The sequence below is a fragment of the Leptonychotes weddellii genome, chromosome 6 (assembly GCF_054177405.1).
Source record: "Leptonychotes weddellii isolate Sample4059 chromosome 6, ASM5417740v2, whole genome shotgun sequence".
Classification (NCBI taxonomy): Eukaryota; Metazoa; Chordata; class Mammalia; order Carnivora; family Phocidae; genus Leptonychotes; species Leptonychotes weddellii.
Window position 1 is genome coordinate 69503289 of NC_138374.1, and position 23689 is coordinate 69526977.

Here is a 23689-nt window from a genome sequence, read left to right on the forward strand (position 1 = left end):
AGTTTCAAGGATCAGTTGCGATGGACACCATTATGGATCAGCAAGGAGAGTAGAGGACACGTTGTACATGTTAGTGGTGGGGTGAGTGGGTGGGTGATGGGAGTAAAGATGCTGTCTCTTTTTCCGGGTTCCGGAAAAAAGAGGAGGAAGACCGGGAATCCAGAGACTCGTCGATTAGGTACAGAGATCTTCAGACATTGATTAGTGTGGCTTGGACAGCAGGAACCAGTTGCCGAATAGACACCAGTGGGGTGGTCACGGCACTCTGGCGTGACCATCTTTTGTTTTGAATTTGTTTTGTTGCGTACTTTTTTTGACAATGTGATATATGCTCTGGGTATCAAATTCAAAATTTAAAAATCTATGCAGTTGAAATATATAAATCTTCCTCGCATACAGACTCCCAGACAGCCCGTTCCCTCTCTGGAGGCTACCCTAGAGGAAATATATCCTTTTCCAAATAGTCTATGCATAATGTGATATGCTATTTTTCCCTCCTCCTACCCTTCCTTCCTTTGAACAATGTTAGCATGCTGTATACACTCTTCTGCACTTTTATTCTTTATTTTTTAATTTTTTAATATATCTCAGAGATAGTGTTCTTTATTTTTACATTTAGAACCGCCTTACTAGTTTTTACAATAGCTGCATGCTGTTCTGTGTATGAAATATGAAAATTGAATTAATGAGTCCTCTAGTGATGGACCTTTGAGTTGTTGTCACTCCTTTGTTATTATAAACAAAGCTTCATGAGTATCTTTATACATGTCTTTGCATGCATATGCAAATACAGGATAGATTAATGAGTGGAACTGCTGGGGCGAAGATTCATGAATGCTCAACTGCCATCAACAAATGCCGTCCATCTGCATGATTTATAATCTCAATGGCGATGCATGATGGAGGTTGTTTATCCACATCCTTGTTAGTACCCTTTTCTGAAAGGTGTTTCTTTGGTTGACCTGAGATGACCTCTCTTAATAGTGTTGGTTTGCTTTGCTCTTAATAAGAGCAACATTAACAATCATTTCACGTGTTTAAGCCATTTTAATTTCCTGACCTTTGCCCATTTGTCCAAAGGAACTGTTTCATCATTAAGGAAGTTAATCCTTTACCTGGTAATGTATTGAAACAGTATTTTTAAGTCTGTCATTGATCTTTCGAGTTTCCGGAGGTCCCTCCTCTATGAAGCGTGTTTTAATGTGGTTGAATTTCGTAATACTTTTGCCCTTTCGTGTTTTGTTTCATACTTACAACTTCCAGACCCTGTGATTTAAAAAAATCCTCTCAAGAATTCCTGTAGAAATTTTGTGATTTCTATTTTTTAAACATTTAAATCTTTGGTTTGTATGGAATTCATTTGGGAGCAGAAGGTGCACGGAAAGAGGACCAGGCCTCAGTGATGTTGTGTTCTCTTGTTCTGTCAGCGGTGTTGAGTGCCTACTGTATGCCAGGCTGAGTGCAAGGCGCTGGGCGAGAGCTGGGGGGTGCAAACTGAGACTAAAGCAGAGTCCCATGGTCCCAAAGCAAGTGCTTGCCCTTAAAGGAGCTTTTGCTCAAAGTATCTATAGGACAGAGGAAAAGTCATTCTGCATTTCCAGGTCTGGCTGAGAGAATTTTGGGAACCCGGAAAAAGAGACAGCAAAATGAAAAGCCCAGCCATCTGGCCCAGCTCCTGCAAGTTGCGGCTTCTCTGTCTCTCTGTGTCCCCGTTTCCCTCCCCTTTGTGACCACCTCGCCAGGCCTCCTACCCCTCTCTCTCATTCTCGCTCTGGCTCTTCTCTCTCGGAAGCCCTGAGGACTGGTTACAGGCTCTCTCTAGGGCCTTCCGCCCCACCCGCGCCCTCCGTCATTTCCTCACTGCCCTTCTCAGCCCGCAGGGCGGCCTCTGGGGGTGGACTGTCCCACGGGTGCCCCTTTCTATTCAGCTCGCGAATGAACCCGGAGAGTTGCCAACCCACAGCATCGAAGGCGTTTTCAGAGAGTCGCTTGTGGGCAATTTTTCTTAGGTTGACGATCAGCTTTTCCTTCTCCGTCACTGTCCCATTGATGTTCAAGCCCTGCAGGTAGTGACGGATGGCGGTGTCGTCACACAGCTGCTGGTACTGCTGGAAGTTTCCGTAGCGCAGGTGGAGGACTTGTCTCTCTGCTGGAGGCAGATCCTTACTGAATTCTTTCTGGAAGTAATACTCCACCTTATCATACTGGCCCATGATGGCATAGAGGCAGGCAAGGTCGGAGCAGGCGTGGGGAAGGTTAATTTTCAACTCAACAACTCTCTTAAAGTGATCCACCACGTGTCTCGTCATCTCCTGCAGCTCTTCTTCATTCTCCTTCGTGGCGTACCTCCTTGACCTCTGTATTTGCCGGATTTTTGCTCTGTAGCAGCATCCGATCTGCAGATGTTGATAGACGTTGTTCCGTACCGATTCTAAAGCCTTTTAAGTAATTCGATAGCCGTGTCCAGAGTACCTTTATTTCGGTAATATTTGGCCACACTGCAGAGGACGTCCGTTGGGCACAGCATTTTCTTTAAGGCCTCTTCGACTAGCTTATCTCCTTCAGCTTGTTTCTAGGTCTTTTGGAGAGTCAGAGCCAGGAGAACGTGAATATACTGGTTGTCAGGATTCAGTCGGATGGCCCGCCTCAGCAGGCAAATGGTGTTCTCTGTTGGTGCTTTGTCACCCAGACGGTAGAGTGTGATGGCCAGTCCCAGGGAGAATTCTGGATTGGTGGGTTTCTTTTGCAAAGCTTTCTCAAAACACTCCTTAGCCCGTTCATAATACTTTTCTCCCCATTTTAAAAGTGCCCGTCCGGGCGCCTGGGTGGCTCAGATGGTTGGGCGTCTGCCTTCAGCTTGGGTCATGATCTCGGGTTCCTGGGATCGAGTCCCGCATCGGGTTCCCTGCTCAGTGCAGAGCCTGCTTCTCCCTCTCCCTCTGCCATTCCCTCTGCTTGTGCTCTTCTGTCTATCTCTCTGTCAAATAAATAAATAAAATCTTTAAAAAAATAAATAAATAAAAGAGCCCATCCCTTTTCACAGTCAATCTCGGGGCATTCAATTCTGTAGGAGCTTGCAAACTTCTTGCAAAGATGTCCTACCTTGTCAACGTAAGCCTGTGCTTCTGGAAGCCTGCCCATGTGATAATAGACCCAGGCGTAGTTTCCCCAGGTGACCAGACTTCAGATTTTGCCTTGGCGGGCCTGTCCATGCAGGATAAACTCTTCTGCTTGCTGTAAATATTCCAGAGCCACCTTGTTCTGGCCTCGGAGGTGTTTAACATAGGCAAACAGATTGTACATGACTGCTTTGAATTCTTTGTTTAGAAGCCATGCCTGGTCACGCACTCTGTTCTCCAGATCATCTAAGGAACTTTCTTCATCATGTAAGTTCCAGGTGAAATGGCATTTCAGTTGCAGTAAGATGTTTTCCAGGGAATGTTTGGTGATTTCACTGTAGGGGAAGAAGAGAAGACGTTTGGGGATGTGAGTGAGCAGATGGACAAAGCAACAGGTTTAGGGCATGGCCACCTGACCATTTCTGAGAAGGCCCAAACAGTGCTGGCACTCTGATCCAGAATTGTGAGAAAGGAATTTCTGTTGTTTATTATAAGCTACCAGTCTGTGGTATTTTGTAAAAGCCCCCCAGATGGATGGAAGTCGATGGGATGGCCCAGAAGGAAGGGGGAGTGGAGGAAACTTATTACCCAGGGACACCCCAGTTCCACCTGTCTTAGAGAAGGATGGGCACAGAGGTCCTGGAGCTCCAACTGCAAAGCAAGGAAATTTCTCTGTAGAAATTATCGGAGAATGGTGCAGTAGTTGAGTAATAATATTTAGTGAGGTTGGTTTTTTGTTTCCTCTCTCAAGCATGGAAACCAGGGTGTGAGCCTGGACTTCTGATCCACCAAAATAGTCAGGGAAACTAAGAGGAAATGCTGGGCTGAAGACACCAAGAGATGAGAGGGGCATCGTTTGGGGCTGGGTGTGAATAGATATCCCTCGGGGGTCCTTCCCAAGGGATGGAGTGTGCACAGAGTGTTAGTTTCTTCAGGTTGGCTCGGGGCCGGCTTTTGGTCCATCTGACATTGGGCCAACGAGTATAGCCCCACCTTTGTCGCTGTCTCTGCCTTTGCTGAGCTGGCTCTTCGGGCAGATTCACGAACTAGAACAACTCAAATACTCTCCACTCTCTCCCCGGGTGGCTGCCACCTGATGCTGTGGTCCACCACCCTTTTGATTTGCTCAGTGGTCACGAAGACAGTAGTCAGGTTCCTTACAGAGACAGAGAGACATCTGGAGCAGATGAGAAACAGGACACAAAGAGCCCACGTGCAAATGCTATTCACAAAAATCAAAGGACAAACTAGAAAACACATTATAAGCATGACAAGAGGTATTCCGTTTAATACCTAAAACGTGCTTTTAGTATTCGTATTTCAGTAGATACTAATATGAGCAGGTAGTTCAAAATTTACCAACACACATATAAAAAAATGGTCAGTAATCAAAGAAACGCAAATTAAGTCAATGGTATTTCAATGGCATTTAAAGCTTCAGTTACACAAAAAGATTTTCAAGAATCACAGCCGGGCACTTTTACTTATATATGAGGGTTCAGAACATACTTTGACATAAAACGTGCAGGGAATTGTGGCAAAACATACAAAGAGCTCTTGACATAAAATTTTGAATATTAAGAATGTATAGAAAACCAGACATTCAGTCAAAGGCTGTGATGGTCTATGCATGTGTCACGTTGGCTAGTCTATCGTGCCCAGTTACTAGATCAAACATGAACCTAAGTGTTGCTGTGAAGGTATTCTGTAGACGTGATTAAAGTCCACAAGCGGGGCACCTGGGTGGCTCAGTCGGTTGGGCGTCTGCCTTCGGCTCAGGTCATGATCCCAGGGTCTTGGGATCGAGCCCCGCATCGGGCTCCCTGCTCGGCGGGAAGCCTGCTTCTCCCTCTCCCGCTCCCCCTGCTTGTGTTCCCTCTCTCGCTGTGTCTCTCTCTGTCAAATAAATAAATAAAATCTTAAAAAAAATAAAGTCCACAAGCATTTAATTTTAAGTAAGAAAGATTATTTTATTTTACCTGGGTGGGCCTGGTTTAATCAGTCGAAAGGCTCGAGGATAGTGCTGAGGCTCCCTGATGAAGAAATTCTGCCAGTGGACAGCCACTGACACCCATGCCCTGGAGTCCTAGTCTGCCTTCCTTGTGATGGTTTGCCCTGTGGAGTTGGACTTGACCAGCCAGCCCTCATCATCACATAGGCTGATTCCTGGCATCATGTCTCTTCTTGTATATCTCCTGCTGCCTCAGCTTCTCTGGCTGCACCCTGACTGCCACACAAGTTTGTGAACAAGGGGTGTTCATCGCAGGATCAGTTACAACTGCTTAAAACTTTAGGTGATGGTGGAAAATAAATATTTAAAGGTATCATGAGACTATCCATCGAACACATGAGACTGTTTTAGCTCCCTCCTCAAATCCTACCAAGATGACATGGTCTGTGAAGGCTTCTAACCATAAAGGAAAGAGAACACAAAGACGGCAGAATCTCAGAAACCCTGACACAGCTAGACAAGTGGGGATTGGTTTTACCAAACATGGGAACATGGGAAAGCTAACTCTGCCACCAGTGGGGGAACCTAAGAAACAACCCATTGATACTGCAGAATTCCCCAAAGGCTCAGGAGTTAGCAGCACAAAGTGCTGCAGAAGTGCGTGTGCGTGTGTGTGTGTGTGTGTGTGTGTGTATGTGTGTGTAGGGATGAACTGGGGTCCCTGGGCTCTCCAGCAATAGAAAACGACCAGAGGCCAAACAGGAAGCTCCAGGCAAGTCTTTTATTGGGGCTTATGCCCGAGCATAAGGCAAACAGCACAAAGGAAAGGATCCTCCATGCTGGCTCCCAGAACAAAGGCCAGGGAAAGATTTTAAAGAGACTGAGGCAGGAAAGGAGTGATGTCTAAGCATATAGGTGGGGAAGGGAGACAGGAAGTTGGGCATGCAGGTGCAGTGGACAGAACCTACACCGAAATAGCTCATTAGCATGTTAAATCCCCACCCATGGACATGATTTTTAGTATAAAGAGGGAGAAAGTTTGTCAAGGCTCAGCACTGGGGTCCACCTCGGAGCACACTGGTTTGGTTCTGTCTTTACCAGTCTTCCTGGTGGAGCCCCCCTTTGGTAAGCTTCCTGCCCCCTGCGTTCCTGCAAGGTGTGCTACTCAGGGGCATGGTTTCAGCTGTCCGGGAACACTGGGGTTCCGATCAGGATTGAGGGGACCCAAGTCTAGTCCGGCTCTGTTTCAACAGGAAGACTGATCCCATAGACTCTGCCTCTGGTCCTTGCAACACCCATCCCCTAAAGTAGCAGAAGGTTGTCGTGTATTCTGTACAGAGGATAAAATAGATGGTCCTGGACTACAGTTATAGGCACAGCTGGACGCCTTGGGTACTATATGGCAAATGAGAGAGTTAAATAAGTGTTTGCACGTGGAGTTTTGAGACCACGTCTTCCCGAGTCAGCTCTAAAAATGCGGCAGCCAGGCTTATTTCTTCCAGGCAAGGGATGAGTAGCCTGTTACAGAGGAAGTCGAGGAAGTCCAGGACACAGACATCAGGGGTCCCTCGTCAAATGGGGCAGTGAGGTCACCTTGCAGGTGCTCCAGGCTTCCTGTTGGCTTTTTAGTGTTTCTCTCTCAATCATGAACGAGCGTCAGAGGATCCCCAGATATTTTAGGAAAGGCCTCTCACCTGGAGGACAGTGGCCCAAACAAGCACATGGTAAAATTGTCCTGAAGGGAGCAGAAGACTTAAAACAACAAGAATAAGAACAAATAAAGGGTCATCGATAAATTGAGATACGAGAGAAGATGCTGCATCCATGGAATAAAAGCAAATGCTTTTTTTTTTTTTTAAAAAAAAGCCCCAAACATTTAAAGAACATGGAAGAAGTCTTGGAAATTAAAACAATTAAATTAAGTGAAAAACTCAGAAGATTAAGATTGAAAGGAAAAATGGTAAAAAAAAAAATTTTTTTTTAAATAGTACAGCAACTAGATAAAAAGAAGACAAATACGATATATAACACAGGAAAATTAGAGGGACAGCTTTGGAGGAGCAACATCTGAAAAATTTGAGTTCTAGATGGAACAAGGGAAATGAAAGGAAGAAAGGACATTCTAGAAGAATGCAATAGGGCGCCTGGGTGGCTCAGTTGGTTAAGCGACTGCCTTCGGCTCAGGTCATGATCCAGGAGTCCCGGGATCGAGTCCCGCATCAGGCTCCCTGCTTGGCGGGGAGCCTGCTTCTCCCTCTGACCCTCCCCCTTCTCATGTGCTCTCTCATTCTCTCTCTCTCAAATAAATAAATAAAAATCTTAAAAAAAAAAAAATGCAATAAAGTTTCCCTGAACGGAAGGCTGTAAATTTCCACATGGTAAAAATAAACTTTAGCCTCTTTTGTCGGACATCTTAGCGAGCTGCAGGGGGAGCATTAACTCCCTGAGCTTTTCGATGCCGCCCAAGGACAAGAAGAAGAGAGATGCCGGGAAGTTGGCTAAGAAAGACAAAGATCCAGGGCACAGATCTGGGGGCAAGGCCAGAAACAAGTGGTCCAAAGGCGAAGCTCAGAACAAGCTCAATAACCCAGTGTCATTTGACAAAGTGACATATGACAAATCTGTGCAAAGTTCCCAACTATAAGCTTAGACCCCCAGTGGTTGTTTCTGAGAGACTCAGGACTCCCTGGCCAGGGCAGCCCTCCAGGAGCTTCTATATTAAACTGGTCTCAAAGCACAGAGCTGAAGTCATTTACACCAGAAACACCGAGGGTGGGGGTGTCCCAGGTACCGGCGAAGATGCTCGAACACATCCTACCAAAGGCACATTTTGAAGAATAAGACCTTATTAAATAATAATAATAAAAAACTAACCCTTTACCAAGTACTTGATGGTAAGCTTTTAGAATACTGGTGACAGAGAGAATTCTACAGTTCCAGGGGGAAAAGGGTGTATATAACACAACAAGAATCCAAATGTTGAACATCTCGACAACGACTCGAAAAGCTAGAAGACAATGGAGAAATGCCTTCCAAAAGCTGTGGGAAAATAATTTTAAATTTCGCCACATAATCATTTAAATGTGAGGAAAGCGCGGAGACCTTTTCATACACGTAAGCAAAAAATTTACGTTACAGACACTTGTTCAGGAAGCTGAGAGGAGATGCCCCCATCAAAATTAGGAGTAAACCCAGGTAGTAAATGAAGAAATGGGATTTGGGAAACACAGGACGCAGCGCAAAAGAAGGTCTTACATAAGATGGGAGGGAGAAGGAAATAACTCCGTACTTTCCCCACCGACCTGGAGTGCAGGCAGTGTAGACAGGAGTAGGTCAAAGGTCCTGTGAGTGATTGCCACCAAAATGTGACAAGGGCAGCTCGCCTCAGGTTTGAAAATACGGAAAGGAGTTTTGTTCAACTACAATAGAGCTCGGGGCTGAGATGGTGATAAGTACTTAGAAACCTAAAAAAAAAAAGAAACAAAAAACAAAACCACTTTTGTTTGTTTGTTTCCTTTAACTTCAGAAAAAATGAAACAAAATATGGGAAAAGAAAGGTCATGGGAGAACAAGACAGGACTCAGCTGTGAGTAGGGTTTGTGTGGTTGTAATAATCCAAATACTGAATATTGATCCAACCAAAGTCACAAAGAGATATTGGGAGGGGACGATGTAGGAGAGGAGGGGTGTGTGTGTGTGTGTGTGGTGTGTTGGGGAGGGGGTTCAATGGTGGAAAACAAATAGATATGGGCTAAAATTTAAAAATCAAGAACTACCAATATAATCATGTTATTTAAGTATATGGCTATAAATAGCACAATAGTCACTAAAAGAATTACTGGTTGCCTCTGGGGAATGGGAAATATGGTGGGGGTTGGGGGATGCTGTTTTTCTAAACCTGTAGATCATGTTGACTATTTAAATGGTGTGAATGCATAAATTTGATTATAAAGTAAGGAATCGGGAAGGAAGGAAGGAGGAATGGAAGGGGGAAGGAGGGAGGGAAGAAAGAACAAAGGGAAAGAAGGAAGGAAGAAATCATAATACATCCATATTTTCCAGCATTATCGAAGCCCTTGATACTCATGATGTTGAACAATTTTACTGATAACACTCACAATATAATGTTAAGTGAAAAGATAAGATGAAACTGTATGGAATCTATACCCTCAACTTTGAAAAGATTTCCCCCCAAATCTACTTAATAAAGGAGATATATATATATATATATATATATATATATATATATATATACACACACACACACACACACACATACATATATCTCTCTCAAATGTTGAAATAGTTTATTCCTGGTGGGTTATATAAGAGACGATTGAATTTTTCCCCTTAGACTAGCTGGCATTTTCCCCAAGTTCTTTAGCGTGCTCATAGTATCTTTATACTGAAAAAAGTCCTTCATGATTCTAGTTGGATTTTGTTTGTTTTTAAAAGATCACTGAAGATTAAAAACAGAACAGAAAAGGAAAGCGTGGGTACCGGGACTGATGGAGCCCAATTTCTCTGGAGGCTCTGGGCAACCTCAGAGATGTGAATTCTGGTTTAATGCCCCACTGCGGTTCTTTGGAAAATAATTAGTTAAATCCAGCCCATCCTTTATTAGGGCATCCAATGCTGAGCTTATAAAGAGTATGCTTCCCTTAAAAATTATAATTAAATAACTCCAAGCTCCTGACTTTTCCTTTCATATGAAAAACAGGAAAACAAAAGCTTGTAAGAATATTTCTGCCGGCTTGGCATCCTTAACTGATGAAAATTTTCCTGCAACAGAATGAAATAAACTTGCCCCTCCCCCTTCTCCCAATGCCTCCTGTGCCTTTTCTTCCCTGCTCCAGCCTCTGGCCACTTCCTGGCTAGGATTTCTAAAAGATTCCACTGGGGAGAGCCTGTGTGCATCTGAAAAGTGCTGCAAAATTTAAAATGCCTGCAACAATTATGATCTAGATTTACGGTACATTAAATATTTAAGCCAGCGCCAAAATCTAGCACTTAAGAAAAATTTGTCTTGAGATTTTTCTAGACACAATTTCAAGAGACCAATGCAAGAAAAAACCTTTTATCTCATGGTCGTAGGCTGAGTGCTGCCCAGCTGTCCTACAGTGTCCTGGAAGGCTGATTTGCTGCTCAGAAGTCTGCCTGAGCTGGAAGCCGCCTCGGCCCCCTGGCCAACCTAGTAGTCTTTAAGCCCACGTGATTGATTAACTAAATCTTTCTTCCCATATCCATAGATCGATCATGCATTCTTGATAGAAGGAGCGGAGCACTTCTGCACCTCACCAAACTCTCCTGCACCACCTGCTGGGCACCAAGGAACCAGATCTCTTGCACAACTTCTGAGCACCGCAATAACATCCGTAGCCGGCACTAGTGAGTCTGCACGGAATCAAGAAATATTACAGACCACTGCACTCCCTTAATGAATTCACTGCCCTAAACCCCTTTAAAAAAATCTCTGGGCCACGCAGAAACCTTGGAGTTGGCCTTTGGACAAGAGTCTACCTACCAGCTTCTCCCCAGGTGGCCGGCCAACAGAATGAAGCTCATATTCCTTTCCATTCAAAACTCCCATCTTAAGTAGTGGCTTTTGGAGCAAGGGGCAGCGAAGCTTGCTGACTGCAGATTCCTGAGGACGTGAAGCACAGCGCTGCTGACGAGGGGTACCTTTGTCCGTACTTGCACATCTGAATGGAAATAGATCCTGGCGAGTGCAAGTGACTTTCAGCTATGCTGGTTTCCTGCTGGGGGGGAAGGAGACGTGACCAAGGAGAGCTTTGATCTTTCTGACTGGGAACTCACTGGGACAAAATGTTTTGGAGGAAGCGTATGTGAGGACGTTCAAGGTGGAGGAAAATTTCCTGGAGGGAGGACCCAACATGTAGCAGTCAGCGAACTAGAAATCGAAGTGAGCACTGCACTCCTGTGGCTTCAGGAAGCTATGGCCGCAGTCAGACCATTAGCTAATAGTGATGGCGAAGCTCTGCTCAGGGCTTTATAGGACTTATCTGATTTACTCCATTTGACCCCCATGTGAGAGATGGCCATTTGCAGGTGAGTAAGAGAAGACTCGGCCTGCTTATGCAACGTGCCCAGGGAGGCAAGTCCAGATCTGTCTGCCTCAAAGACCTCACTTGTTTAATTGTGGGGCTTATGAGCAAAGAGTCTCTTGATCTAAAGATCTGAACTACATGGTTCATTTATACACTGCTAGCAGGAACGTAAGCTGGTATAGTCATTATGAAAAACAGTATGAAGCTTCCTCAAAAAATTAAAAATCGGGGGTGCCTGGGTGGCTCTGCTATCTAATTATCTATCATCTATCTATATAAATATCTCGCTGATTATCTATCTATCTGTCTATCATCTGTCTCCCTCTCTGTCAGTCTGTCTGAGAACCTTTTGCTCAGACTCAAGAAATTCTTTCAGTAGGTTACTGGCCATCTTCATCTGGGATAATCATAAGTTAGGAGATACTAACAGCATCTGGATTTGGCCCGCAGCCTGAGGGCCAAATCCATTCCTCTGCCTATTTTTGTATAGCCCTCAAGTTAAGAATGCCTTAAAAAAAATTTTTTTTTTACAATTTTAGAGTTGCAAGCACACACACACACACACACACACAGAAAAACATGTGACAGAGACCATATGTGGCCTGCAAAGGCTAGAATTATCTACTATCTGGCCCTCTGCAGAAAAAAGTTGCTGACCCCTATCATAAGTGAATTCAGTAAGTCTAAAATGGAATTTATCTTTCTCCCCAAAACTCCTCTTTTTCTAGTCCCTATATTCATGAAAGGCCCCATCATTTACCCAATTATGCCGCCTCATGGATTAGTAAAGATCTGGGGGACTGTTTTATATTTACTGCCTGCCGTGTCCGGATTTGCTTAGGGGGAAGTTGCTACCATCAGAACATGCTTTTCTCAATGGGATGCCTTCTTCAGTCCTCATCAATGAGCCCCATGGCAGCTGGTACTCCTGGTGTGTAGGACATGGCCTTGTCTTCAGAGTTTACTTCATGTGGCTGGAAGCTGCTATATTGCAGATGTACCAACTGTTTCCTCGTAGGCTCTGTACATAGCCTCTTGCTTTTCCACACTCTACTGTCTCCATTTATGTATGAGCCAGATGTCAGCAGGCAGCAGATATTCTCATTGGACTCAGTAGCTGCCTTTAAAGAATTTAAACCACTATGGAAAACAAGATGGAGTTTCCTTAAAAAAATTAAAATAAAACTACCAGGTGATCCATCAATTCCACTTCTAGGAATATATCTGAAGGAAAGGAAGCCACTATATTGAAAAGAGATCTACACCCATTGTTCACCGAAACATTATTTACAACAGCCTAGATATGGAAGCAACCTAAGCGTCCATTGATGGATGAATGAGAAAAAAAAAAGTGATCTATATCACATTCTTAAATATATATGGTATAATAGACTATTATTCAGCCACAAAAAAGGGAAATGTTGCTGTTTGTGACAACAACATAGATGGGCCTTGAGGGCATTATGCTAAGTGAACTAAGAGAAAGACACATACTATATGACCTTACTTTTATGTGAAATCTAAAAAAAAAAAAACCCCAAACTCCTAGAATAAGAGATCAAATTCGTGGTTGCCAGAGAGGCAGGGGTGCCGGGGTGTTGGGTGAAGGTGGTCGTACATACAAGCTTCCGGTTATAAGATAAATGAGTACTGGGGATGTGATGGACCACATGGCCACACTTAACAAGGCAGTGTGGTACATTTGAAAATTGTTAAGAGAGTAGATCTTAAAAGTTCTCATCACAAGGGCAAAAATTTTTTTGTAACAAAAATTTTTGTGAGGTGATGGATGTTAACTAAACATTGTGATAACCATTTCACAATATGTAGGAATATCAAGTCATTGTGCTATACCCCTTAAACTTAAACAGTGTTATTTGTCAAATTATATCTCAATAAAAATGGAAGAAAAAAATAACAATAAAGGTACCTTATTGAAAAAAATTGATAGCACACCTTAGAGCCCATACAATTTATTCATCCCCATATGCTTTTGCATTTTGAATTTATTTGGCTTTTTCCCCAGAGGAATTTCAGATCTGGAGAACCAGGTAGGCTGTTTTTGGTTAGAATTCATAAACCTTTTATAAGTAATTCAGAGCTTTTTCCAGATTTCCTGTTCTGCATCAAACTTCACCCTCACTGTAAAATACAGAGTTTGCATGAAGGCCTCTATTAATGACCTCTCTACTCTTTCTTCATGTTTCTTCTGAAGTTTCAAGGCCAAAATAATTTCAGGTATTATTGGTTAAGATTCAGCCCAAAGACCTTTCTCAGGAAATGGAGGGATTTCTCTCTTGGTTGTCTCTATCATTCTTTGTGGTTTGGCTAGAATTTCTGGTCTCCAACCCAGGGTCACGGCAGGACCTTGGTTTATGTCAATGCATTTGGAAATCTGAAATCCTTCCTGAAGATGAGAGCCTCCTTCATTCTCATTTTGCCCTGGATTCCCCCACCTGCCACTCAGAGAGAAAGTTAATCCCCGGTTGCTTTTCCAGAGCTGTCCCCCAACCTCATGGCTGCCCAGGGCCTCCCCATACCCTATATCCATCCTCTTCTAAGGAATAGTCCCTTTAGACTATTCACTGGAGACTAAACTCTCACTAAGCTAAGCAGAAGGGAGAAGGTGGGGTAGGTCATAGAAAGGAGAAGGTGGGACAACCAGGTTTCTGTTCATCCCTAAAGCCTGGAGTCTCAGATGAACACATCACACCAAACAGAACCTCTTGACCGGTGAGCTTTGAACAATTCTCATCTCCCTTTTTTAAAAAACTGCTCTACTTCCTGTAATGCAGCCAAAAATTGCAGCTATTTTTCTGGGGCATATCATCTTGATACCAACTGATCTTTCACACAAGCCATGTTCTTAAGTGTATTTTATATGAGCTGCAGTAAAGCAGTTGTCAACAAAAACCTCTCCCATTCTGTTTCCATTATATATTCTTTTAGAATATATTTTATTTATTATAATATAATTTATTTAGAGCATATTTGTATATTCTTTTAAATGATATTATATATGAAACTTAAAATTAGTATTATTTTATATTAGTGTAAATATACTATTATTATCGCAATATTTAAATATAGCCTAAATATAATGCAATAAAAATATATCAATGTATTATACAGTATTTATATTATTATCATAATATATTTTCTATATAATATGTAAAAGTAATATATTCTATCACATATTATATTATATTATATATCTATATAATTTGTGTATCTGTATCAGTAATATGTAGTCTATGTGCTTCTATTATTACTTTTTTTAACCTAAACTTAAGACTTTATATTTTTCACAATTCAATTATATTTTGTGTGATTTCTTGCTTTTTCAAAGCATAAAGGACTATTTGGAACCTGTCTTTATAATTTTATTTTATTTTTTGGCTAATATTCCAAACTAACACAATTGCCTAGTCCTCTAGCTCTGAAGTAAAATAGGGCAACACTCTAGCTGTGTATCCTTGGGAAAGTTACTCAACCTCTCTCTGCCTCTGATTCTTATCATATTTGTTTGTATCAGGATTAAATGAAATAAACCAAAAAAAGCCACTGATAAATGAAAAAGCCACTGATAAAAGAAAACCCAAATTGTAAGCCACTGATAAATGTGAATTACATTTTATTATTGCGTGGCCATTCCGTGGGTCCTCCTCCACACCTCTTTCATACACCGAAGCAGAGAGAAACTGATCCCTTAAGTCTTGTTTGTAGACCTTCTGGACACAGTGACGAATCCCAGCTATTCTTGTTTTAGAATTTAGTTTTGGAGTCCGTCCAGTGTGGCCTCTCTTGCTTGTCAGAAGTTTTATATAAGGAGAGCACAAGTCTTGTTCCAACTTCTTTCTCTTCCAGCCTAGATAGGACATCGTTGGAACTGAGAAAATAAAACCACCCTTGTTATACTGCCCGAGAAAGAAACTCCGTAAATTACTTCGGTAAGAATCACTCTTTTTCCTGCTGTCACCCTGTTGCTGGTCTCCCTGAGACTCTCGGCCCTGAACCAAGAGATTCACACAAAGACTTACTCCGACCAAGGAGAGGGGGACTAAAGGAAAGAGGCAGGATTGGATGACAGGTCCTCAAAACGTCAGTTTGCTATGTCCTGTCCCCACATGTATGCAGCACTCTGTATGTTCAGCTGAGACTGGAACCCTTAAAAACAAAACAAAACCACAAGGTGGGGGGCATGCTCCCATAAGGAGAGTGGGAAGGGGCTGTTATTTGTGTAAAAACAACCATAGAGTAAAGACTTGGGGGAGGTTCAGACTTTCCCTGGATGAAAGAAGGCACCACTGCTCCCAGCCCAATCCCAGCCCTAAACCTGATTGTGGGCAGCAGAGTGAGTTCTAAATGATTTCCGCCACTTACAAATGATCACCAGTAATTGATCAACAACTGTTCCCTCTGTTGTGTGTGTGTTACTTTTTTCAACAGCTGAGGGGAAATTCAGGAAAATTGAACTCGGAATATGTATTTTGTCTGTCCGTCCATCTATCCATCTATCCATCCATCCATCCATTTCTATTCATTCATAAACTCAGTCAATATTTATTGAATTTCAACACTGTTCTGTACCTCTAATATTTGAATATAATACAAATAAATGCAAAGATAACTAACATTTATTGATCCTTAGCCATGTGCTAGGAATTATTTTAGTTGTTCTGCATATACCATTGTGTTTTCTCTCTGAAACAGCTTTATCATATATATTGTGATTATCCCCTTTGTAGAAATCAGGAAGCCAACTAAAAGAGATTAAATACTTTGCATAAGACCGAATACTCGAGAGCATGGTGGAGCTTTGCTTCAGCCCTGGTGACTTGGCTCCAGAACCAGAACTGGGGGAGAGGAGGTGAGTGAGGACTTACGGAATAAAATTTAAGGAGGCACTTGCTCTCAGGGGGTATAAACGCTGCCCCTACACTTGCATGACCTTGAGTGTGAGTGTTTCCTTAAATGATGTGCCCTAGGAGCCCCACTCCTCTCACCCTACCTTGTCTGAGCCCCATCTAGCACCTCCATTCTCAAAAACTGCCCTTTACAGATTAACATTCTCTACACAATTATGCTCTGGGATAGAAAGGTCACACTCTGACCTGAGCTGGCAGTGAGTGCCGTCACACAAACTGTGTAGTCTGGGGTTGAAGGTAATGTAGAAATGAAAGAAATCATAACAGAACCTTTGTTGCAGTTAGAGGTTCTTTTTTTTAAAAAATTTTTTATTTAATTGCAATTTAATTAACATACTGTGTTATTAGTTAGTGATTCATCAGTTGCATGCAATACCCAGTGCTCATTATATCCCGTGCCCTCCTTAATGCCCATCACCCAGTTACCCCATCCCCCCACCTACCTCCCCTGCAGAAACCCTCAGTTTGTTTCCTAGAGTTAAGAGTCTCTTATGGTTTGTCTCCTCTCTGTTTTCATCTTATATTATTTTTCCTTCCCTTCCCCTATGTTCACCTGGGGAACCATATGAGTGAAATCATAAGGTATTTGTCTTTCTCTGACTGACTTATTTTACTTAGCATAATACCCTCTAGTTCCATTTGTCTTTTTAACAGAGAGAAAGCAGAATACCAGTGTACTTTAAAAAACCCATTCATTTCGGGGCACCTGGGTGGCTCAGTGGTCATGATCTCAGGGGATTGAGCCCTGCATCGGGCTCCCTGCTCAGCGGGGAGTCTGCTTCTCCTTCTCCCTCTGCCTGCCCCTCCCCACCGCTTGTGCTCTCTCTCTCAAATAAATAAAAATAAAATCTAAAAAAAAAAAAAATCCATCCATTGCAACTGTAGTCCGTCCTGACCACACATAAAATTCCCTTGCAAAGATTTCCCTTCACAAACCTTCTACAACTTCCTGTTGCATTCAGATTTTGTCCCAAGCTATTTCTTTCCAAACAGTCAGTCTCATTTGGGACAAATTACTTTCTTTTACCTTCAACAAAAATGTATTCCCATTCCTTATACCTTTCTTACACATACAGAGTTGCTTCCCTTACTCGCATCAGTCTTAATTACATTTAGCAGAATTTTAACTCTCAGAAACCCTAGTCTCCAGTGAAAACTAAGTAGTAACCAATTGTGAATTGTCACATCAGAATTCTTTAGATGGCAAATTTACGAATCATCTAAGCACAAAGCATGTTTTCCAACAGACCGAAATATCCTAGTCTCTTTGCAATAAGTCAAAAGCAACAATCTACATCTAATAATCAATGCTTTAGCACTTCATCGTATTTGGATGAATTCAGTCCAATCTATCATCCAAGCAAAACTTTAGAGTTTCAGGTTACCAAAGACTTTGAGAGCTATCTTAACAATTACCCATGAAAACTTTGGGACAGACGAAATTAACCATCATCTTAAATCATCTTTTTTGCTGACAAATTGCAACAGAGATCACATGAGCTTATTTGACCTTTAGCAAACCTTGGTAGAATCAAAGTTTCATGTTCAGTGCTGATAATTCTAAAGACACATCCATTTTAATTAAACCACCAAACTTAAATTAGTTTAAATACGGTGAGTCAGAGTCCCCTTAGGGATGGCCTGTGTTTTCTCCAGCAACCTGGATTCTATTAGGAGGAGGCTTCTTTAGAAAATTATCATCCTGTATGTCAGGAGGGAGTTTACTAGCCTGGTTACTGACCAGACATGTTTGGCAAGAGGCCCTTAGGTCCGAGTCCTGGTTTAGAGCCCCGAAGGCCTGGACTTCGGGTACCTTTGTCTATTTGCCCTGTTTCCTGCAGGAGGGATCTAACGGATAGATCCTACTAAGGCCATGCAGTGTTACAGGAACTCAGTCCTTTCCTAAGTTTTGCAATCTGAATTGTCTCCAGTGGGTTAAAAGGCATTCCAAGGGCATATCCTTGGGAACTGAAGAGAGAGAAAGTCCATTACCCAAATCCCCCCCAACTCCTGAGTGACGTCCCATGCAGAATATGTCAGAGGTTCCAGGTGTCAAAAGCCACCAGAGGTGTGTTCCCTCAAACGAAAAATCACTATTGATCACTATCCTGCCTCACCGTAAAAGCCCCATGGGAGGGATGCTAGCATCCCCCTGCTTCCCCACTGCATCCTAGGCTACAGATGGGTGCCTGGCATATGGACTGATATCCCGTGCCATGCTGTCCCATGCCCTGAAGGCTGGGTTATCGCCCTGCTGTGAAGGTTGTGCTGTGAAGAACCCGCTGTTTTAACCCATGGAAAACACTAGAAAAGTTTTACAAGGGGGAAATTACCCAATTTTGTAGCTTAAGTAGTTAGTAGAGGACATTGACAGAAAACAGTAAAGTTGGAAAGCCATCGTGATCTAAGCGACATTCCAACACATGTGGTCTTACAGCCAACTTCCCTGGGAAACCATCCCCAGGGGGGTTTTAATTCAGTCGGGTACTGGTTTCTGCCAGCTCCCACTGGAGGTCTCCTGGCCAGAAGCGGCTAGACCAGAGATGTGGAGGGGCTCACATGAGACCAACGAGGAAGAAACCTCACACCAGCAGTCTTAAGACTGGCAGCCATGCTAGTCACTTAGGTGGCTGTCCTGTGCCCAAGGCAGACAACTTTGTATGAGGACAGGAATAAAGAGAAGGCATCAAGTTTCCGGGTCTTATTACCATTCCAGCCAGGGTACTAACTTTCAGCCAAATATATACATAATGTAATATATAATATCATATATATATATATATATATATATATATATATATATATATATATGGCAAAGGCAAAAGAAAAAAATTAAATTTCCTTACTGCCTACAGCCCACTGACAAGTCCTTGAAACAGGCAGAGTGACCTTCCTCTAGGAACTCAGCTGCCTCGATGTTGACACTCTGCTAAGGGTCATAACATCCCATGATGGAAACTGAAACCACCCCTCAAGTAATAAGGATTGCCCAGAGGAAGAGCTCCCGTGGCCCAGAGCACCTGGACCACTGTGAACTTAAACCTCGACTCACGCCTGCGCAGATGGACCATGGAGTGACCCACAGTTACCTCTACCTCATTATAACACTAAAATCTCCACCCAAGGAGGAACACAAGCCTATTTACACAACATGCAAAGTGCGTACAGGCATGGTCCCTTAAGGTGCATGCTCAACCTCATCCCTGCCTCTACATCCAATGACAAGTCTCCCCTATCTAAATACTCATCCTAACCCTGAATAAAAGGGACCCACCCACCCTTTTTCTTTTTTAAATAAGAAACACAAAAGAAAAATAGTTTTTTTTTTCTAAAGCACTCCCTTCCAAAGAGGAGGCAGGTAGACCCATCCCTGCAGACGGCTTCCGAGATGCTGGTCCCTAGGCCAAGCAAGCCCCCCTAGTGAGGAAGCCTGTTAGCTCTCTCCACTCCTCTAGTTTCTGTTAAAATTGCCTTTGTAGAGGAAGTTCCTTGATATGGGTCTTGGCAATGACATTTTGGGTTTGAGACCCAAAGCACGAGTAATAAAAGCAAGAATCGACAAATGGGAGCGCGTCAAACTAAGAAGCGAAAGAAACAACAAGAGGTAACCTAAGGAAGGGGAGAAAATATCTGCAAACCGTATGTCTGATCAGGGTTAATATCCAAGACATATAAAGAACTCATACAACTTAAGTGCAACAAATTTTAAAAATCGCTAAAAAAAATAGGCAGGGGACTCGAATAGACATTTTTCCAAAGAAGACGTATAAACGGGTCAACTGCGGTGGAGCTTTTGCAGCGAAGAAAGCTAGGCAGTTTACTGGTGTGGTGCCTCCCGGGAGAATGGAGGGCTAATGTGCAAAGTCGCAAACTCTCCGGTGGCTGACAAGGGAGGGTTTTTAAAGGCAACCGTTAGAGTTAGGGCCTCAGGCAGGCCTGACATTCAGCAATGAGTTAATATGTATTGCAGTAATTCATCCTGTGATTCCTATCCATAGTAATTTATTACGTGTAAGCATTTTAAGTAATTTCAGTATTACATTAAGGATTGTCTATTTTTAAAAAAATATCTTTATTTATTTATTTATTTATTTGACAGAGGAGAGACAGCGAGAGAGGGAACACAAGCAGGGGGAGTGGGAGAGGGAGGAGCAGGCTTCCGACGCGGGGCTCAATCCCAGGACCCTGGGACCATGACCTGAGCCGAAGGCAGACGCTTAACCGACTGAGCCACCCAGGCGCCCCTAAAAAAATATCTTTTAAAGATCTTATTTATTTGAGAGACAGTGCGGGGGCAGGGGTGGCAGAGGGAGAGGGAGAAGCCGACGCCCCGCGGAGCAGGGAGCCCGATGCGGGACTCGATCCCAGGACCCTGGGATCACACGCTTCACCGACTGAGCCCCCAGGTGCCCCTCTCTATTTTTCACTACACTTAGGTTCAACGACAGATTGACAATTCTACCACAGGGATCACCGTTGCTCTCATCACAACTGCTGACTTGCTTGACCCCCGCAGCTGGCCGATCTGGAGCTGCAGATTAGAAGGTCTCGTTTCAGGTCGTGCTCCCTGAAGTTTAGTTTGTGGCCTTAATTCCTTTGAGGACGAGCTAGCACAGCCACACAGCTGTTTGCTGGCTCGGCGGCCAGGGAGCCACACCTTGGTTGGGGAGAGATGTGCGCACCCCAGAGGGGCTGGGGGAAGCGCACACAGTCTTCTAAGAGTGCTCTCTGCGGTGTTACTGTTTGCACCAATCCACTGCTGCAACTGGGACAGCACCCCGGTGTCCCCTCCGCTCCCTGAACACCCCCTGAGCTTTCTGCCTCTGGGACTTGGCTCCCCCTCCCAGGCTCTGCCCACTCCCCCCGGCAGCCCGCTGGCCACTGAAAAGCCTCTGCTCTCCCTGGTCTGTGGCACTCAGGCCACCCTTCTTTAACAGAGATTGCTTCCCGTGGTTCCACGGCTGGCCACTTGGTGATGTCCTGATGGCCCTTCCAAGGCCATCCCACAGCGCCTCTGTCTGACGGCACCTTCTCCCAGCCGCCCAGCCCCCAGCCAGTGGCCTTTATTCCTGTCCTCATACAAAGTTGTCTGGTTTCCTGAAGCTCCTCTGATAAATCCCTACAGGACTTACTGCCTTATTGCCGTTGGTAATAATAATAGCTACTAGGTTTGAGAGATTGTGATGTGCCAGTGGCCATGCTAATGGTCTGGACGCTTGCCAAAAATGATGCTTTGCCGTTTTCGTGAAACCCAGGAGCGGATGAGAGCAGGTACAGGCCGGTGAAGGGCCTGCATCCTGTCCCACATCTCAGGGGACCCGTGCTTTTCTGAAGCAGCTTACTCACACTTTTCTAGGCCCCTCGCCAGCATGTGGGACCAGTCTGCGGGCAGTTCCTTTACGTAAGGGGTAGGGTCCACCAGCCAAGGAGCTCTGAAACTTGCATCTGTGGGGTCGTCCCAGGGTCCCAGAAAGGGGGCCTAGTGAGCAAGTCCTTCTCAAAGGGCTACCCAAAGCAGCATTTCTTTGGAGGGACAGTGTGGGTTTGGGCTGCCAGAATGGTGCCAGCCCACTTGTTTGAGAAGACCCAGATTGTTTGTATAGACAGGAGACCCACACAAATGTTTGCCTAGGGCCTGCACAGCCCAAGGATGGCCCTGCCTTGAGGGCAAGTATGGTCATGATTGCCATTTTATAGATGAGAAAATTGAGGCTTAAGGAAGCCAAGAAATCTTCAGCAAAATCCCCCAGGAGAGCTGAAACTCGCATGTTATCTTTGACTTCAGAGCACAAGCTCTTAGCTATTCCATGACACTGTCCTTTTCTTCCTCTCCTGATGTCGGTGTATGCTAGCTCTCCCCAAATGCTCCTACAGGTGGAGGCAGGGTGTTGGAGCCCTGTGATTTCCTGGCTCTGCCTGTCACGGCGCATCACCACCCATGGCCGCTCAGGAACTGTAGTCCTTGATTGAAAAGCTGGAACATTCCCCCACAACTGAAGTCAACCTGGTGAGATTCCTGATCGCCAGGATTCCTAGCTGCCCCAGGAAGGGAGCTGCTCCTGGGTCCGTAAAGGCCTGAGTGGAGACGCTGCAATGTTCCCAGATACCAAAAACCTCCCAACTCACAGATCTGAGATGCATGAGAGAGACCAAGGGGGAAGAGGAGGACCAAATGGCCACAGGGTTATGCTAGAAATCCAGGAAAAGAATAGGAAACCCTTAATGGGCTCTAATTCTGGAGATGTGTTTTGTAATTCAAGGGTATTATCCACATTTTATGTAAATTATTTTTATTGATCAAATTCACTAAATTATAACAAGTCTTACAAATTCTGTCCATTGGCCTCTTTTTTTTTTTTTTTAAAGATTCATTTATTTATTGGAGAGAGAGAGAGAGAGCACATAGGGAGAGGGAGAAGCAGACTCTCTGCTGATCAGGAGCCCAGTGCAGGGCTTGATCCCGGGACCCTGAGATCATGACCCAAGCAGAAGGCAGATGCTTAACCCAGGCGCCGCTCCACCGGCCTTTTAAAACAAGCTCGCTTCCAATGTGCTCCAGCAATGACAGGCTTTTGGTAATGCAGCCCTGGCTTTGGAGCCCTTCTGTCGCCAGGCTTCCCTGGGCCATTCTAGCCTGGAACCACATCCAGGGTTTCCATGGGAGCAACTGGTAAGAGAAACCAAACTCTTTCTCCAGCTCCATTTCCATCCCCAACAGCAGAATCCGGTCCTGCCCTGGCCCACCTCCCACTCCCAAATATTTCTGGGAGCTCCAAGGAGTGTCCGCAGAGTTTCTCCTCCCTGCTCCACATGCCACGGAGACACTTTTGCCAGTGCTTTCTCTAGAGCCCAAGCCACGCCTGGTGTTAGCTGTTCCGGGGCTTCACCAGGCCACCTGCTCCCCAGTGAGCTGGGACGTGGGTTGGCGCTGCCCCGCTGCGTGTAGCTGAGTTATCACCTGGGGACACTGCAGTGACAGTCTCCACTCCTCCAGGCTCTAGCACAGGTACCTAGGAGGGGGAGGGAAGGCAGATCTAGAACACAAAATGTGCCCAAATTCTCCCCTCCCTTTTCACACTGAGCCGTGTTCCCTGCGCCAAACTTCTATTCTTTCTCTCTTCCCTTCCCTTAAATTCTTAGCCGAGAGACTCCTAGTCACTTCCACAACAGCCCCCCGGAAGGGCACCACCCCAAAGAACGGCATGGGCACGCCAGTAACAATGGGTCCCCGAATGTCCCGATGGCACGGTGGAGTCAGAGAGACTCCGCTTAGCATAGCTTATGTTTTGAAGCTGAAATCCTGCTTCTCTTCCCTAGGCGCACACACGGGCGCGCGCGCACACACACACACAATACACATATACACACATCAGTGTCCACACTTACACACATTCACACATGCACACACATGGATTTGCTTCCTGTTTGAGATATTCCCGTCGTCGATCACCGTTGGCCTTCTACAGATCACCCACCCATCCTTGCATCCTCCTGACCTTTCACAGGAGGATGGACAATCTGCTCGTGCAGCCTCGAATCAGACAAGTACAGTCCCTCCAGTTGACTTTTGTCCCCCTGATACAACCCTCTGGATGAGTCAGCAAGAAGTCATCAGATCTTTCG

General features: G+C 44.4%; 1 protein-coding gene, 1 long non-coding RNA gene and 1 pseudogene across 2 annotated transcripts; 2 read left to right on the forward strand and 1 right to left on the reverse strand.

Moving 5' to 3' along the window:
* Positions 1-1396: 1396 nt before the first annotated feature.
* On the reverse strand, positions 1397-6245 carry LOC102740515 (interferon-induced protein with tetratricopeptide repeats 2). The gene is given in 4 exon segments (XM_081822884.1): positions 1397-2443; positions 2446-2821; positions 3028-3454; positions 6169-6245. Coding segments are annotated over 4 exon segments (1518 nt in total). The 3' UTR covers positions 1397-1805.
* Positions 6246-7525: 1280 nt separating this feature from the next.
* LOC102747188 (small ribosomal subunit protein eS25 pseudogene) lies at positions 7526-7904 on the forward strand (annotated as a pseudogene).
* Positions 7905-14713: 6809 nt separating this feature from the next.
* On the forward strand, positions 14714-16085 carry LOC145722042 (uncharacterized). Its single transcript, XR_014146079.1, has 2 exons — positions 14714-15088; positions 15887-16085. It is a non-coding gene; the product is annotated as an uncharacterized LOC145722042 (long non-coding RNA).
* The last annotated feature ends 7604 nt before the right edge of the window (positions 16086-23689 follow it).